General features: G+C 33.2%; 2 protein-coding genes across 2 annotated transcripts in view; both read left to right on the forward strand.

Annotated features, from left to right (window-relative positions):
- Positions 1 to 13,367, forward strand: part of LOC127858365 (zeta-crystallin-like) — a 274,122-nt gene extending 260,755 nt beyond the window's left edge. The window contains exons 7-9 of the mRNA XM_052395433.1: positions 10,120 to 10,221; positions 11,010 to 11,105; positions 12,818 to 13,367. Coding sequence (XP_052251393.1) covers positions 10,120 to 10,221; positions 11,010 to 11,105; positions 12,818 to 12,979 — 360 coding nt within the window. The 3' untranslated portion in view covers positions 12,980 to 13,367. The remainder of the gene's footprint in view (positions 1 to 10,119; positions 10,222 to 11,009; positions 11,106 to 12,817) is intronic.
- LOC127858366 (zeta-crystallin-like) overlaps positions 1 to 19,276 on the forward strand; it is a 306,504-nt gene that overhangs the window by 19,122 nt on the left and 268,106 nt on the right. The window lies entirely within an intron of this gene.

Genomic DNA, 19,276 nt, shown 5'->3' on the forward strand with positions numbered 1-19,276 from the left:
TCATACTTTCTATGCTTTCAGAACTTCCAAAAAGCATGTTGATTTTATTTTGTCTTAGTTATTTCTATGAAATAATAAGGATGATAAAAAGTGCACACAAAACTCGACCCGTGCGCTATGACACACACTTTATAAAGTTGAATGGCGTGTGTTCATTTCAAACTTGCGATTGATTTTCAAAAATGAATTGCGTGTTAAATTATGCAACAGCGAACATCTTCAGTGCCTTCAGCGCTTTGATATTCATATGGCAACAACGAAACCTTGTTAACACACTATCAGTCATAATTTTGAGCCAATCGTCATCAAACTTGAAATGCACTTTTTTTCTAATTATATATCGAAAAGGCTGAACATAGTTCCGGAAAACATGTTAGTAAGGACACAGGGCAGCTACCCTATTGCTTGTGTGAAGCTGTGTTGACAAGGTAGAAGTCGTAATTTTGGCGCAAACTTCATAAAACCTGTTGACGTTTTGAGTTTGAACAAGATCCAATCCGTTAAAAAACAAGGCTATTATGGGGTCAGACAATTGTCTGTGTATGGTTATAATGAAACCTTGTTAACACTATAAACGTTCATTTTTAGTCCAATCTTTCTCAGATCATATACTTTTATCTTACAGGCTAAAAAAGGTTTTATCAATTAAAGACTCCCCAGTGTGCTAGGAACTTCTCCGTATATGGCTCAATTAAAACCATGTTAATACTCTTATAGCCCAATGTAAAGTAAGATCTTTTAACTTGTTCCGGATATGTTACTTATTTGATCTCGGCCTTGTTATAAAATGGTTCCAAAATGTTTAATAACGTGGCTCGTTTTCTTAGATGGCTTAAGAAAACCCCTTTTTAACACAATATAAGTCACTTTATCCTACATCTAAATGATTTTGTAGAACATAATAGGTTCCATACAGAAATGATAAGGTTTATCCCACATATATTTTAGATAAGGTTTATCCTACAGATATTTGTTGAACATGTACATAGGGACCATTTGTTTGGCCTTTCACCCCTGATTGCGTCATTCAGGTCTTTGGTACGCAGTCGTTTAACTAGTTAACGATTGTGTGTGTTTACGATAGATTATTCTAATATTATGAATGTGAATAACAGTATTGGGATATAAAACTGGAATGAAACTGGGGAGACTGCATTTTCGATTTCGTTAAAATGTCAAATGTACTCGAATAACGCGATGTTTTGTTGAACAATTTATGGATTAAATTTAAGAAGTGTCAGTGAATTGTTCTTTAACTTTTCGAAGAAAATCGATGTTGAATTAAAAGAGTAATTTCTTTGATGAATAAGTCGTTCCTTTGTCAGTCGATCAAAGAATATCTATTCACAAAGCATTGCCTGCTTACATCCTGTGTTTTAAAATGTAAAAGATGAATAGCGATAAAGAAATGTGTCCAGAATTTTAACTCGTCATAAAGGCAAATTAAACTTTACGAATATAAACATGGTTATTACAAACTTTCGGTGAGTAGAACAATAACCAGTATGTTTTACTGTTTTATGTCAGTAAATAAAAAGTGTACAGTTGTTTATAGACGAAAATTAACAATATCGGCGGTGATAAATGCTGGATCATGCTTCACGTAGGTGTCTACACACTGTGTATATTTCAAAATGGCCGATATTTTAGTTTTTTTTTGTATTTTACAGTGGTGAAAAAAGAATTGTAGTTTGAACACAGCCGTCTGTGTTCTTCTGGAGTGTGTAACATTTGGAACGCTGATTAAATTTGAATCGATTACTACGCAATGTTAGATTCAGTTAATTTAATGTGTTTTTGCTCTAATTTTATCAATTAAAGACTTCTTTTTTGATTGCATCAGGAATAAATTTTAAAGAAATATTATAGGATAAATAGAATACTATGTTAGTGTGATTGTGTGCTTAAATTTAATCCACTCGTCTCAGAAAGGCTTACAAGGCTCGGCAAGCCTCGCCATGTAAACCTTTCTTCACTCGTGGGATAAATTTAAGTACACAAATTCAATATTCTACAGAGCTCTGAAAAAGGACCAAATTTAATTTTATTACCGAGTTCAGCCAATCTGTTAATTTCCGTGAAATAATTCTTCTGTGTTATCTTTATTTGTAATGCCATGCGGCTATCAATGGACAGACTAGATAGATAACGATTTTCATAGGACTGTCGATATGCGACATAAAATATAGTCTGCTGGTTAATGGCACATCTTCACTGTTTGTGCTAGTTTTAGTATGTTTGAATAAATCTTTAGCATACACGGTTCGTGAGTCAACATGTCCATGATGCTTGTACAGAAGTTCTGTGCTATACCACAGGTATTGGGCGCGTGGCCAATTCACTTTAACACTATCAATATGTCATAAAACAACTGTTTTCATCAAACAAAAAAAACAAAAACAAATTCTGATAATATATATATATAAACAAGGTAGGTATCTCGTGACACAGCAAAATCACCTTTGTCATCATTTTTAAGACATTAAGTGCCTAAATGGCGGTCGATTTTCGTAAACTATGTACCAATTGTTTGTGAAAGGATGCCTCGTGACGAAAAATGACTACGAACGGCTACTTACCAACATAAACTACAACTTCTCGAACTCGTAGAAATGCTAGGTCGGCTAAGATCTGACCGAACGTTCAGTGCCGATTTTTACAAGAGTAAAAGTATCGAAATACCCCAGCTACCGACCATAAACCGCATTAGTACAATAAACAAATATCAACTAACAACACAGATTTGTCTTTTTGTCCACACCAAACACTAATATAATCGATATGTTTGAATGTTTATTTCAATCGTGTACGATGATCCGTCCTTCGCCTCACGCTATTTATCCAACTTTTGGTTCCGCGCCTCTGAGTTACCGAAAACCTGAAACCGAGAACCGTATTTACATTGAGCGTCTAATCGACATAGAGCTTGACTCGAAATTGCCGATAAACAATGCCCGATTTACAACGATTTCGACGTGATTACGCAAACAAAAGGACAAATCTGTGTTGTAAGTTGATAAACTCGTATTTGTTCATTGTTCTGATGCGGATTATGTTCTTAATCGGCCGTTAGTTGAAGGTATACAGTGCTCGCTTTTACCACCAGAGTGCCCGGATTCATATGCCGCGGTATACACATTGCAAGAAGAAAAAACTACTATACAATCTTTGTAAATCTTTTTTTCTTCTTGCTATTAGAAGTATTTACATTTAGTCACATTTATAAATAAGAACAAAAAATGAATTCGTAGGTTAAAGTGAGTATGCCATTCTTGATATGTGTAGGAACCATGTAAACGTATTCTGTGTTACACACTGAGTTGATTATAAACCAGTCATACTTTTCACATATTTAAAGATATGTTTTTAAAGTTAAGCATGTATGCTTATTCTGAATATTATTGCTTTGTTAAGCAATTTAAACTATAACGCACCAGATTGATTTTGTTTACAAACGATGTCCTATATTTATACTTACGGCAGTAAAATTTATGATAGTTGTGAACTAAATAAGGTGTATTTCAAACATTATCGAAATCAGCATGGCTGTGGCATATGTTCTGTAAAACGTGGTTACCCGTGCAAGTGAATTCGGAACTGAAACACATCATATAAAATGTATATGGTCATGGTTTGTTGCTGTTGTTTCTATGGTTTTGTATAATTCAAATAAAACTAAATCAAAACCACCACCAGAGTGCTTGGACTCGAATCCGGCTGTAGTCAATTGTCGGAAAGAACTTTTTATTTGCTATTTAAACTAGTAGTTAATAAATACATTTAATTACATTTTAAATAGCAAAGAATGTGAAATACTCGGTATTTACCCAATCAAAGTTACCCCTGTCATTTACATTATATAAAGCGTAATTTGAATTCGTACGTTAAAGTGAGTTTGACATGTACAATTTGAGTTGATTATAAACAAACATGTGTACATATATATAGATATGTTTTCAAAGTTAAACGTTTCTGAACATGCAAACTATGCAATTTAAACTATAATGGACCTGATTGCTTTTGTTTACAAATGATGCTCTGCATTCATTCATACTTTCGGAAGTATATGATTCATGTAGTTGTAATCAAGATTAGATTTATTTCAAACGTTTATGCAAATAATGCATACATATTACGATATATAGCTGGAAGTTTTACTTTTTGACAACTATTTATGTGTAAATAAATGGCTTTAACAATGGTGGAAAAATACTAAATTTGATAGTTTTGTCTTAAAATCCTTAATTAGTTTCTTTTTCTTAAATTTTGGTTTTGATGAACAATACCATGTACATGGAACATGTGCAAATGTTGTTCTTAAACTTTAAGCGTGATAGGAATTTTCGCGTTTATGAACCATGACAAACAAATAAGGTTTCTTAACTTTTGGTGTTCTATTGTTATTTTGGTCTGGGAATATATGTGGACTCCGTTTTTGTAGAAAGAACGAGATTTTCTTATATAACCTAAAGACATTCACATATCCGTTTTTACATCTAAATATTCGTTTCTGATATTTATGTTACAATTCTTTTGAAACACATTTCTCCGTATCACAATATTTTTCTAGCTCATTGAGTGCATATTGTAAATCGTGCCATAATATTCAGAGTGATATAAGCATATAGTAGTATATCGAATTTTATAATTTTCGTTAGGATTTCATAAGTATGTATTGGGACATTAAACACGTTCAGATTCGTCTTAAATTGAAAGTCGGAAAGTATTCATAAGAAAATAGTATCGGTAGTAAATATCACCTTGCCGGACTACGGTATTTGGTAAGAAAAAGAACAACAGTTATCCGATAATAACCTGTAAATCATGATTGCATACTGTAATAACTCTCAGTTTTCGGACACTTAAAAATAAGTATTATGTATCGTGTCCGAACTTTTAGATACGGAAAATATTTAAAAAAAATACAGGTGTCCGAAAATTTAGAGACAAAAACTAAATGTAAGAATACTGTAAATATATTTAAATAAAATAAATAACTCAATACACAATAGTGGTTGTACTTTGAAATGAATACAACTTCGCAGTTTTGTAAACTCTTGCCTGAAATAATACAAAACAAAAAAAGCAAACAAAAAACAACATTAAACATACTGCTTCCTTACTAGACAGATATCATTCGAAATGCTGTTGGGTAAAGCTATGATTTTCTACCTTTATATTATTTAAGGTTTATTTATTTATTCGCATAATCAGCATTACATTCTTTTGGCAAAATAAATCATGTGATAAATTCATATACACAGTGAGATGAAGTTTGGCTATACAGAGAGTTATTGTGGGCAATATTGGTTATTATTAGTATTATTATATCACACAAATTGGAAAGTAAATCGTAGCATACAAATAATGTCGATAGATAAATAAGTATAAATACAAACAAAAACACACACACACAAAACAAAAAAATGTAGCAAAAAAACACACAATGTTTATGATGGGAAGGAATTTAGACAACCAGGAAGCAACAGAATGATCAATGATATCTTTTCGTTTTAACATTGCAAAGTATATAAATTTCGATATTTTACGGATACGTTTTACAGACTTTGTTGACATAATTGTTTCGAAATATTTCAATGTGTTCAATGGCAGCCTAATGTTGTACTCTAACCTTAACTCTCTATAATTTGGACAAATACAAAGAAAACGAAATTCAGATTCAATCATATCAGATGTACACACTTTAAACTTACGATCATTAATGTCAATATTATTAAATCTTCCTCTTTCTATTTCTAAATGATGTGAACACAATCGTAATCTACTCATTGCAATTCTATGATTTTCATTATCTATACAATTCAAGATGGTTTCAAAACAAACTTCTTTTTTAAAAATGATATAGTATTTTAGCTTACTTTGAGACTGTATGTAACACAGATTTCAGGGGGAAGATTAAAACTATATATATTTTAATGTTTAAAAAGTTCACCATAAATAGCATATGTTAATTATACACCGATACTAAAGTACATCTTGAATGAGGAGATTCCGCAATCTGAAAATAATGATAATGCATTATTTAATAGTATGAATAATACACGATAAAACATGAATGCTAGTTCAATCTAGTGGCCATATTTACATTAACATAGCAGATATGGAAGAAAACATGTTCACATAAAATGCATCTTCTATAAATATGAACATTACAGAACATGCAGCATACTATTACACTACACAGATATACATAAAACAGATAAAATATACAATGAACATCATTACATAATCACGTACACAACTCATACAGCTCACTTACGAAAATGTGGTTCTGAATACTATCTCTTCACTCACACAATCCAATCATGCCTCTTTCGTCCATTGGTGAAACTGTAAGTGGATTACGTGATACAGTGCAAACAAAGAATAGTGATAAAATGTTAAAATAAAAACTATACCGACGTTCGAACACTACAACTTTAGGTCGAAAAATAAAAGAATTACCCGTATAAGAAATACGCGCAAACTGTGACAAATAAACCGAACAAGTAGACAAATACTTGACCATACATGTATAACAAAGAAGATAAAACTAACGAATTCTGAACGTGAAATAAATGCCCGAAGAATACGTCTTCCCGCTCTGAACTCCGTTGTCAATGTGATATGTACATCACTACATCCTCGAGGACAACTCCTCGAGGATACCTACACAAGTTATTAACCAATCAATTTAAACTAACAACAATTTTAAACTAACAATAACAAATGATCGCTCGAGCGTAGAAACATGTCTCGTGTCATTTAAACGTGGAGTGGACCGACATTATTATTCTAAAGTATGGTAAAATACGATAAGGTCACATACTCCCCCCTGACGTAAAATGACGTCCCGTCAATTGACTACATTACAAAGCTGACAACTGAACTAAGCTGGCAACTACATTATTTGAACTTATTTCATATATACGTATACTATGGTTAGTATTTAACTATACAAACAACTTCGTAAATAATACAAACACAAACCGACAACAGCAATACAACTAGAACTCGTATTTCTGAAATATTCAAAAATGACCTTGACCTCAAATGAGATTACACCAAAAACACTCTACAATTATTTATAATGTACCCCCCCCCCTCACCTGCAAAAATAACACTAGGTCATATTAAATGACATTTTCCTAATATTTGAAAATATGTGAACAAGTCCGTTTAAGCTTTTATTCATACATACGCACAGCTTAAAGCGACCTGGATGGTCAGTAGCAGGAATTGGAATAATAGTGAAGCGCGAGGCCGACTTTCCGAGGCTGCTCATCGAACGCTATGTGCGCGGCTTCACACTTACATGGTGCCTTCTAACGCCTGCCCTGCATTTGATAGACATAACCAAAGTCAATCAAGACTCTTGCATATTTAAAGTGCGACGCTACATACTTTAAGTCGACAAAAGGCTCAGTTAAGCTCCCGGCTTCAATGAAGCTTATCTTTATGTGTCGGCACTTGGCTTAATCGAAGCGTACTTATGCTAAAATGGGGCGTCTGGGTTCCACGAAGCTGACGCGCGCCTTAATGAGGCTACCGACTACAGCGACGCCCATTGTGTTTCAACATACCTAGAATACACCACGGATGCCTTGGGACATTCGAGTTGTCTTCGAAGATTCCATCGGCCTAAAAACAATCTCTGCAACACGGGAAGCTTACGTAATGACTATGCAGCAAACGTTCATGGGGGGAACCAAAGTAACCGCTGGAAATCCCACTTATTCAAACCACCTACCAACCTCACATGCGCCAGGGGCGGGGATTGAAACATAAACGCTCAGATGAAAAACGTGTATACCAACCACTGCACTAACAAGTAAATATTATTGCAATACAAACATGTAAAGTCATTTTTAAGCAGACACCTTTGGATTTCATTCAGATTAATATGATCTTAAAACGTAGATGTTAGTTAAGAAATTGTGTGAATATTATTCAAAAAGCGTCCGACAGAACTTGTTCAGTTCTTCTGATGTTGTAGGTGGGTCTACCATGTGTCCAGATATGGAAAGCCAGGGGCTTAACAGAAATTGGAACAGCAGGTACTAAAGAAGGGCTAGACTTGTTTCTTAAGCACGGAGCAGCAAAGGCTTTCAACCATAAGGAACATGGCTACATTGACAAAGTATATATATATATATATATCACTATTTTGTCTAAATTATACTTTACAAAATAATGCTTGTTATATTGCTTAGTTGTATTGTGCTAAATTTATTCAAAGCATGCGTCTGGGATGAAATGGTTAATTTAGATTTGTAGATAGAGCTTTATATCTTTAAAACCATCTTCCCTAAAACCACTATTATCAAGGCCTTTATATTTGGTATGCGAAATTAAATTGTGTTCAAATATTTCCTCTGGCATCAAACCTCGTCATGCCTAAAGCATAACATCTTAGTTCAGAGCATGAACGGTTAAAGGTTATTGTTATGACTATGTCGTGTGCGTCGTAAATTGTTGGCTCGTTACCAGTCTAGTGGCCACAACTTTGAAACTTTGTCGGAAGTAGTATGTTTACGATATCGTGGCCGAGTTTGAATCTGGGTCAACAGTCTGTGTTACCAGGTTTTTCTTTATTTAAGTGTTATAATTCTATAGAAAACACGTGTATTACTCAGTTGTGATTAAACTTCGTCATAATACTTATCTTTTTAATTCGTGATAATACTTATCTTTACAATATATATGCTAAATTTGCTCCTGGGTCAATGTCTAGACTGACTTTAAGTCTTGGTCACAGGCATAAAAAATAGGTCAACCTTTCAGATCATATACAGACCTAGCAGCTACTCTATAGAGGCAATGTTTAAGACTCCATCTTTATGAAATTTAGTCAGAATGTTAGCCTTTACGATATATAGAATGACTTCTAATCTGGATCATTTACGTCCAAAACCTCGGTCACCAGGTCAAAACATAAAAACTTTCTTACCGTTCTAGAGGCAAAATTAATAACATAATCTTGATGAAAAATAGTCAAAATTAGAATTATCTACCAACCCAAAACCCCAAAAGAAGTAATGACCCAATCTTGATAAAACTTGGTCAGAAATTGTATCATTTAATGGACTGAGCAAGAATCTGGTTCACGTGCGTCCAAAGACTTGATCATCATATGCAATCTTAGAAAACCCTTCACTAGATAAAAAAATTATGACTAAAATTTGTATAAACTTTTAAATAATGATAACCGTGAGATTTTCTAAGCTGCATTTAAATCCCATGCGTGCAAAGACTATGTCAGGAAGTCAAAATGTACAATATTAAAACTTGTAACCATTCTAGAGGCCACATTTATGACTCAATGTTAATGAAACTTGATCATACTGTGTATGGGTTCGAAAACAAGGTAATCGGGTCAAATCATAGGAAAACCTTGTAACCACTATATAAAAAAAACACAATTAGGACCAAATTTTGATGAAACTTGGTCCGGATATTTATTCTGATATTTTTTAGGTTGTGTCAAAAAACTAGTTCATGAGGTAAAAATAAGATAAACAGTATTGCAACTCTAGAGGCTACATTATTGACTCATTTTTGAGGAAACTTGATTTGAATGTTTATTTTTACTACACCTAGGCAATTTTATGATTCAGGTCACTAAACTATAGAAACTAGGTCACCATATAAAATATATAAACAAATTGCCACTCGAGGGGCAACATTTATGACTAAAGTTTGAAGAAACATGGTCAAAATGTTTATCGCGACAATATCAAGGCCACGTTTGAATCTGGGTCTGTACGTCTAAAGTCTCACCAGGTAAAAACAAATGTTTCCATTCTAATTTAGTCTTGTTGAAGCTTGGTTATATTGTTTATATTTACAATATGGTGGCATGTTTGCATTTGTGTCATGTTTGGTAACAATAGTCTTCAACATTGGTGTCCGTGAACTCAGATGAGCGCTTAAGCATCGTCATAACGCAGTTGTTTCATTTGTATCATCAGCAAAATAATTCTTCATGCTATGTCGTTATGCTTTTTGATCGTGATAAATTTATTACATGCGCTGCATCAATACTGATTTAATTTTGAGGCATTTTTAAAGTACATTATTGACTACAAAAAGCATGATATAGTGTTTGACCGTTTTCAGGAAGCCACCAATGGAACGGGACCAGATATCATCATAGAGATGTTGGCCAGCGTGAATCTTGCTACGGACTTGAAGATAATCAACAAGGGAGGCATCATCGTGGTAGGTAGAATGTAGGAATATTGAGCACCGGCGTGTCTTTAATAATTAAAATAAAATAGTGATTTAAGCTGGGGTCACCTTTTTATAGTGCATTTTTATGAAACGTTATGGTATTGAAAGTTTTGCGGTTAGGAACAAAATATTGAGTCAGTACTAAAGGATAGCTTGGTGCCTTTTAACCACGAATCAGGAATCAGTACTCGGTGTCTTGGAACCAGGAAACAGTCCCTGGTATATATGAACAAAGAACATCTCAGATGCAAGGCAAAAATAATATCCACATCTTGTAACTTTACACCAGTACACTCATAAGTGACTGGTCTGTTTGAACATATTTAATATTCTCCGTGTATTTAACTGTTATATTTTATAATGGTATTTGAATGTGTGCATGCATTTCAGTAATACCTTAGTATGTCTATTTAAAAGGCAATTTAATTTTATACCATTATAGTAAACCGGTTAATACAAAGTTTACGAATATGGTATTGACAAACTGTTGTTTATGTCGGAATCAGATGTAAGCCAAAAAGGACAATACGACATCTTTTGTTACAATTCATAACAATATGTGATACACCTTTGTTTGGCTTAGCTTGAATCAACTGTTCTTTTTTGAATGCATTGATATTTTATTTTATTTCAGGGAATGACTATTGTGTATTGCATACATCAAAACCGTGTGATTTAGTTGAATACATCGACTTCAGTATTAGGGTATGCATTTATTGCGTCTTATAGAATTCTTCTTCTGCATGTTTATGCTATTTGTTTTTGTTGCTTACTAGGTCGTTGGAAGCAGGGGTAATGCAGAGATCGCCCCAGGTTTACTCCAGTTTAAAGAGTCCATTGTAACTGGGTTTGCACTGTGGAATGCCCCACCAGTAAGTGTATTGTACAACTGTTACGATATCATGAAATATAATGTTCTAATATACGGTTATTTAACGGTTTTGTGTTCAATACGATTATGTATTTGTACTAGAACTAGTTGACATACCATATTGGACGATGCCAGTAGTCCAATGTAAGAATGCCAGCTGTGTGCAAGTACTTGTATATAACTGTTTAGCAGAACCTTTTTATTAAATACTTACTATATTCCAACTAACCGGAGATACACGTGCTCATGGTGAGCTATTGTGATCACCATTTGTCCGTCGTTCTTCGTCAGTTTGTGAACTGATTTTAAAATATTTATAATGAATTTTCTCGATATTCAATGGTTTTTTTCGGAACACGCATGTTATAGGTTATGTTGTCATTCCTTTTATGCTCGAGGAACAAGGTCAAAGCAATTCATGAAAGTGGAGAGAATTGGGTTTATGGTGGTCTCTTCGACCCTGCGTTCTTTTTTCATAACACAGAATTAAAATATTCTCTTCCAAGAAACGGGAAATCACTCTATTATATGTGATTGAAACTATTTCTTAATCCCATTCTTCCGCTGATTCAGGTAGTGAAGTTATTGGAATAATGTAATCTCTTAGTACTACTATACTAGCTTTCCCAGGGGAAACGTTAGAGTAAGTTTAATCACTACGGTGTTATAAATGAAGCACCTATAAAAATATCAAACATTCATAACAAACATTGTGATAACCATGAAAAGCATAACACAAAGTTAATATTTTCAATGCTAGTATAACTTACGTAACGATTTATACAATTAATGCCCACACATTTAATACTTACTGGTGTACCGAACCTTATTTTTTAAGGTCACTTTTTAATTGCACATGACGAGATTTTGTGACCGCATTTAGTCCGTCATGCATCATCAGACATCAGTATAGAGTTCGTCTACTTTTCATTCAAATTAATCTGGTCCGTTTTTAACGGAACTTCGTAGGAATAATATTCAGGTCATCCTCTTCCATATATTTAACATAGTTCCGGAATCATGCATATGTAGTTTAACACAGCTAAAATTAGATTTAAAAAAGAGAAAGACTACTCTTTAACATACTGGGTCAGGGGTTTAATATTTTGCGCGTAGCATCATACAAAGATCATCTACTACTCTACTAAGTTTGTTCATATCACGCTCTGGATATATATGCAATAAATACGAAAAATGTTTGTTTGTAATCTTAGGTGGTCAGGGGTTTCGTATTTGGTGTGTAACATTTATATTGGTCCTCTACTACGTTTTTTAGAAATCAGGCCTCATATGAATATAATATACAGTTTTATAATAAATAACTTTTAAAATCTTAATATTTGAAAGTGCAATTGTCAGTTGTATAATACTTGGTGTTTAACGCCGTATAACTGTCCCTTAATTACTTTCTTACAAAGCTTGCCACTAACAGTAAAACTTGCCGCTACAATAGGTCACATAATATTAATATACTAAAGTTTTCTTTTCTTTTTCTCAAAACAATTCCTGATGGTCAGGGTTTTATATTTGTTGTAGAGTATTCGTAGATAAAACAAGATCGTTTAACGTATACCGGTTGGTTTCATAATGATTACGACCCATTAAAAAGGTGAACAATTTAGGGCCACCGTGGCCCTCTTGTTTATATTGCCACCGAAATCAAAACTGAACAATTATCATTTTGATCAAACTCTTCCGTCACAATCTTTGTAGGAGGAATGGGTGGAAATGCATCAAGTGATATCAGAAGGACTAACTAAACGCTGGCTCGTACCCAGCGTCCAAAAGGAGTATAAGCTGGAAGAGGCCTCGTTAGCACATGAAGAAATTATCAACAATCCTGGAACAATGGGAAATAGAATACTAATTATGTAACTTCAAGTAATCATGTCCAAAACTTTCAATTGAATTTTGCTTGTTCTTTCAAACAAGTGTTTTGTTACGTTTTGTAATTGAGACAATTTGTAAATGTTTATTAACGTTGTGTGCTCGGTAGTGTGTTTATGAATATGAGACATTGGATCAAATTTGACATAATTGTTGTACAAATCGACATGAACTATCTGTTGCACATACGTATTTTTTGCTGCAAAGGTTCCTTATACTTGTTATACAGCAATGATAAGTGGTTCGCTAAGAGGCCCAATTTCACAGCCAAAAGCCAATAAGATATCATTTCATAATTCAAAATATAAGATCGCGTATTTTCATATTTTTACAAACAAATATATATGAACCTTCTTACTATTTGATGAGAGCATTATGAAACGTTGTTTTAATTTAATGGTATATAAGTATGTATATTTTGTCGGTGTATGTAGGGTTCGTTGTGCATATTTCCATTGTTAATGTTTTCGAGTTGGTGATATAAAGCTATTGTTATTATTATCTGTTACATTTTGTATTATTATCAATATGGTAGTGCTGTTTTTAAATGTTAATAAGCAGAAGATATAAAAATTTGTTGTGTTGTTTATTAAAACATATAGGATGTTTTTCTCATGCAATGTAGTATAGGTTTCATGCCATGTTAGTGTTTTATCAAACCCTTGCTCTTCGTAACATGGAACTAGTGATATACGTGAAAGGGGTCCAGGGTTGTTTGTACATAGGGAATAGATGGGGCTTTCCAAAGAGATGGAGGTCCGGATTATAATGTTTATTTCCATTTAATTTGGATAATAATATTAATTTTGATATTATTCGAACCGATCTTTAGGCCCAAGTATATCCTAACACAATGCAATACGATACGGTGACAATATCACTATCTTGCCTCCAAACAAGAACTTTAAATTTAAATATTTCTTAAACAATGCTACAATAACACAAACTCGTGTTCGCTCTATTAATGTGCAATTTTGCATAAACATTTCAATCGGTTTAATTTTATGATAGCGTTATTACATTTATACTGGGTTAGCTTTATGGCATTATTGCTATAGAAAATAGTTGTTCATAAACAACAAATTACAAAGTTTATTTTTAGTTTAAATTAATATTAACATGTTTATACTACGAAATATTCGAACACCAGCAGACGGCAATGTTGCCATACCGACTGGTATCTTTCGTCATTCTAGGCTAGCACGCAACGTACGATTTTTGCTCTTAATTACCTTTGCGGTAAATCTTAAAAGGAATTTCGCACGTTGTGTCAAGTCTATTAGAGCAATCATTTAAATGTTATACAATCATACCGCATCTATAAGCAAAGATAACTTGTTTTATAATCATTGTTGAATATATGTATCACACTCTTTTTAAAGAAAACACACCCACACTCATGTTAATAATTTAGATACAAGTAAGATGTACAAACTTTCACAAAAAATCTAATGATACGGAAAATGGGAAATATATATATATATATATATATAACTGCCTTTCTTATACATGTGTGACCAAACGCCCTACAAGAACATCAAACGTGTTAATGACCTGTGTTACATAAAACACAATGTGGCATGTCAACACTGCCGGCTGCTGGCATTCGCAAACAACGTATGTATAAATATATATATATTACTGTTTAAGAAGCACATTCTTGTGGATAATGGAACCTTAGTATAGTTTTTGTTCCATAATTGTTTATTTCACTATTCAGCGTAACATTTATAAAATATAGTATTATCACACAAATATAATTGCCTGGTACATATAATCAGCATCGATCATGGATATGATCTAATTTCCTCCCGTAGTTTTTTTAACGATCAGTTATACTACAATACAAAAAAGTCGCTGTCTGCCAATCTCAATATTGAACTTTAAGAACTTAATGGCTTGGACTTGTTTGAATTAAAACTAGAAGTATTAAAAGTTTTGTATCACAATTGTGATGATAATACATTTTCTTGTAATTTTGTTTTATGTAAAACAGGCATATAAGTGCAGCCCACTTTTCTTGATATTCCGTATATGCAGGTCATACATTATGAAAACCAGTGAGAAGATGAACTAATAAAGCTTTGAATCCGCCTAAATAACCATGCTTTTATTTTAGCTCATTTGAACACAACGTACTCAGTGTGTCCTTTGGTGATCAGCTTTTGACTGTCGCCCGTGGTTAAATTATACGTTGTTAACACTCTTGAGACCACAGTTATTTCAAATTTTAATCAATCATGGTCAGAACATTTGTCCCAATTATAAATCGACCAAATTCGTAACATTGTCATGTAAGATCAAAAACTAGATTTCTATGTCACTCTGGAAATAACAATATATGGAACAAAAATCTGCTTGCAACTTGCTCAAAACATATATCGGTCGAGCTCAACAATGGTTTCGGTTCATTAAACAAAATATGGTCGCCTGGTGGTTGGGCTGTTTTCCTACTACTGGCTATAATTAAAAATTGTTTTCCTTGTTTACAATCTTGAAGCCACAGTATGGGCCCTAGAAGCATGTAACTTGCTAAGAACATTTTATCGTATGATATCTCGCCCGTGTTGGAGATAAGTTCCGGTCCGTTGAAAAACATGGCTGCCAGGTAGAGAGCAGTTTTCTTTGTATGACAATAATGAAACCTTTTCAAGACACTTTCAGTTACAATTTTGGTCCAATCATCTTGAAACTTGAATTTCACTTTTTTCTTATTGTATAGCGATAGAGGTATACATTTCCGGAAAACTTGGCGGTAAATAAACAGGGCAGCTACCCAATTGCTTATGTGGTACGTTGTTGACACTGTAGAAGTCGTACTGTTGGCGTAAACTTCATAACACGTGCTGAGAGCATGTGTTGTTTTGATTTTACGCTGAATTTGAAAAAGATCCAGTCCGTTAAGAAACACTGCTATTATCGGGCCAGGTAGTTTTCTATGAATTGTTATAATGAAACATTGTTAACATTCATCTTTAGTCCAAACTATTACTTATATCTTACAGGCTAAAACGGGTCATTTCACATGAAGACTCTCCCGTATGCGTATATAGTTCGTATATAGCTAAAGCAAAACCATGTTAATACTGTCTATGCTCAATGTTAAGTCGAATCTGCATGTAACTTGGTCTGGAAATGTTTCTTATTATATTTTTGCTGAGTTCGAATATTGATTTGATACGTTGAAAAACCAGGGCTGTTTTATTTCTGATATGCCTTATGCAAAACCTTTTTAACACTATAGAAGTCACTTGTGTTGTTCAATAATTAAAAAAATCTTAGGTTCACAAAGTAGTTATAATCATGTATGTGTCGAGTTTCAAGATTGTTTTCAAACAAATTATAAACGCTGCTCAGAATAGGAAGTTCCTTCTGGTCTAAGGTGAGCAACCTATGACCTTTTATCCTCTTGATTACACACGTTTGAAAATGTACTTAAATCTGTTTGAAGAGTTTGATAACTCAGCCGAGATTCATACAATTCTAATATAATTTCAATATTTTATAGGGCTCTGAAAATGATCGAAATACCTTTTATTACCAAGATAAACACATCTGTTAAAGTGATATTATGGGCAGGTTTCACTGTTGAATTGAGCTGAAAAGAATTAACAGGTCAAAATAGTTAGTTAAAATGTGGTCACTGACCAATTATCTGTAACTCATATTGCTACCAGTTGTTTATAAAAATATATTTTATATTCCATATCTTACGTGACTCACCCAGTCCTCTAAGCCGAGATGATCCGTAAAACAAAATTGTGTCCTTGTGTCGTATGAACGAATCTGCACTAAAACGAAATTTAGGTTCACATTGTACATGCATGATCAGTCGTCAAACGAAAGAACGGTTGATATTATAATGCATTATTTTACTCTCTCCGGGATATTGTTTTAGTATGTTAATTCTGCGTTAATAAATATAAGTGTATATAAAGTGAAAACACTAAAAAAAACGGTTGCGATAGACACCTATATACTGTTAGATTCCCATAATATCACTTTAATTTACGTAAAGTACTTCTTCTGTGTAATCTTTATCCGTGATTCCATGACGCTGTAAACGGACAGGCTAGATAGATAACGATTTTTGTATGACCGCCTGATATGTGACATCAAATATACTCTGCTGATTAATGGACACATCTCTGTTTGCGGTAGTTTTAATATGTTCGGGTAAATCTTCAGCATACATGATTCGTGGGGCAACATATCCGTGGTGATTGTATATAAGTTTTGTGTTATAAATAATGTGCCACCAGTAAAACATCTACCATATCCTTTCAGGCCGTCTAGAGAACTTGTGGAATGAATCTGAAAGGTGGAAATGTATCGATGCATTTGGTATGCCGATCAATAAAAAGGCATATATAGCTTCATCATCTACACATGGATTCTATTTCACAAACCAACTTATATGTTCATTTAAACGTGATGCCAATATGTTTATTTCTGGCTAAAAAAGCATTCCACTGCCTTCATAGGTGCTTTAAAATGTATCCTATTTTATTTTATTTTTATTATAACTGAAATCAGCTTCATTATTATTTCTTGAATGAGTTTAGCTACAATATACATTTTTCTGTCTTCACACCAAAGCCAAATTTATTTAGCAATCTCTTTAAGAAGCCAAGCTGTTCCTTCCATTTATTTATGCAAGCAGCAGAAACAGATTTATCTGAACGTCTCTTTATCTGCATATTGTTTCTTGGTTTACTCATAAATTACGGACAGAGACTGTGAGCTTTGATAATTTATACATTTTTCATCAGTCGATAGTTGTAGGTATACAGTGCTCGCTTTTACCACCAGAGTGCCGGGATTCAAATTCGCGGTAGGCAATCTTTTGTAAAGAATATTTTTCTTCATGCTATTAAAGTATTTAATAAACACTTCACATTACAATTTTAAGTTATACATTTTTTTAACAAAACCCTTTACTTCCCCAGTCAAAGTTGTCCCTGTCTTTTATATGATACAAAATGCATTTCGAATTCGTAGGTTAAAGTGTTAATGTCAAACCTTGGTCTGTATAAGAACCATGTAAACATATATTTGTTACATTCTGAGTTGATTATAAACAAACCATATTTTTCACATATTTAAAGATGTCTTCGAAGTTAAACATTTATGTTTATGCCAACTATGCACTTCGTAATAGTGTGAGCTATTTAAACTATAAGGAATCCGATTACTTTCGTTTACAAATGATGAACTACATTAATTCGTACTTAAGGCAATATATGATAGCTGTAGACGAAATAAGATGTATTTCAAAAGTTTATGCAACATCGAAAATGCTCAATATCAGGATGGTTGTGGCATATGTTTTGTAGTAAAACGTGGTCACCCGTGTAAGTGGAGATGGAAATGTTAATGTTTACGATAATCTTTAGTACATTTTTGTATATTTATATTTTTCAGTCTGAAACACGTCATAGACAACTTCTATTGTACTAGTTTGTTCTAGTTTTTTCTATCGTTCTGTTGGATAATTCTTTTAAAACTGAAATATAACTAGCGATATGTTTGATTTGTTTAGGTGATATTGCAACAATTGTCTGCTCATATTGTCTTAATCCAATAGTTTCAGCTTATTTTCTATCTTAAATAATGCATAAATGTTTAGATATATACCATAAAAGTCTTACTTGACTACTATTTATGTTTATATGGAAGAGTGAAATCTGTAATACAAATTGTTGTTCGGATGTTTTCGACACAACCGGAGTTATGGCCCCTTTGTATCAACAAATGCATTTTTTTAACTTTGTAGCCAATAATGCAAAAAACATTGCTACTAGTAGTTGTGAAGTTGCGCAGTTTTATAATTAAGTTGGCATTTTTAAACATAATCGGATTTATGTCTCCTTTAAAAAAGAGATTTCACAACTTCCGTGCTTTCAATAAAAGGATTTGTGCAGGAGGACTAAAACCAAAAAACAAAAAGTCAGCACGTGATCTTATGCACCGCAGTCTTTTGATTGAGTTCTGGTTGGGCGATTGGAGATTTCAAACAAAAGCCAAATAAATATAATATAGAAATGTCCCTACTTTAAATTTGATTTATTATCCATATTGTCCAACTTTTAAATCCCTATTTCAAAAACAACGTTGAAAAGTTTAACTTATTTTTTATTGTAAATGTTTATTTAAATTACTATAAATTCACCATACCTTTTTATTTTTTAGTGAAAGTTGTTATAACGGGGCGGCAATCGGTGTAAGCTCATGAAAAGCAATAACATTAATTGTTTATACACAATGAATCACAATAGGTAAACC

The sequence above is a fragment of the Dreissena polymorpha genome, chromosome 14 (genome assembly GCF_020536995.1).
Source record: "Dreissena polymorpha isolate Duluth1 chromosome 14, UMN_Dpol_1.0, whole genome shotgun sequence".
NCBI classification, from domain to species: domain Eukaryota; kingdom Metazoa; phylum Mollusca; class Bivalvia; order Myida; family Dreissenidae; genus Dreissena; species Dreissena polymorpha.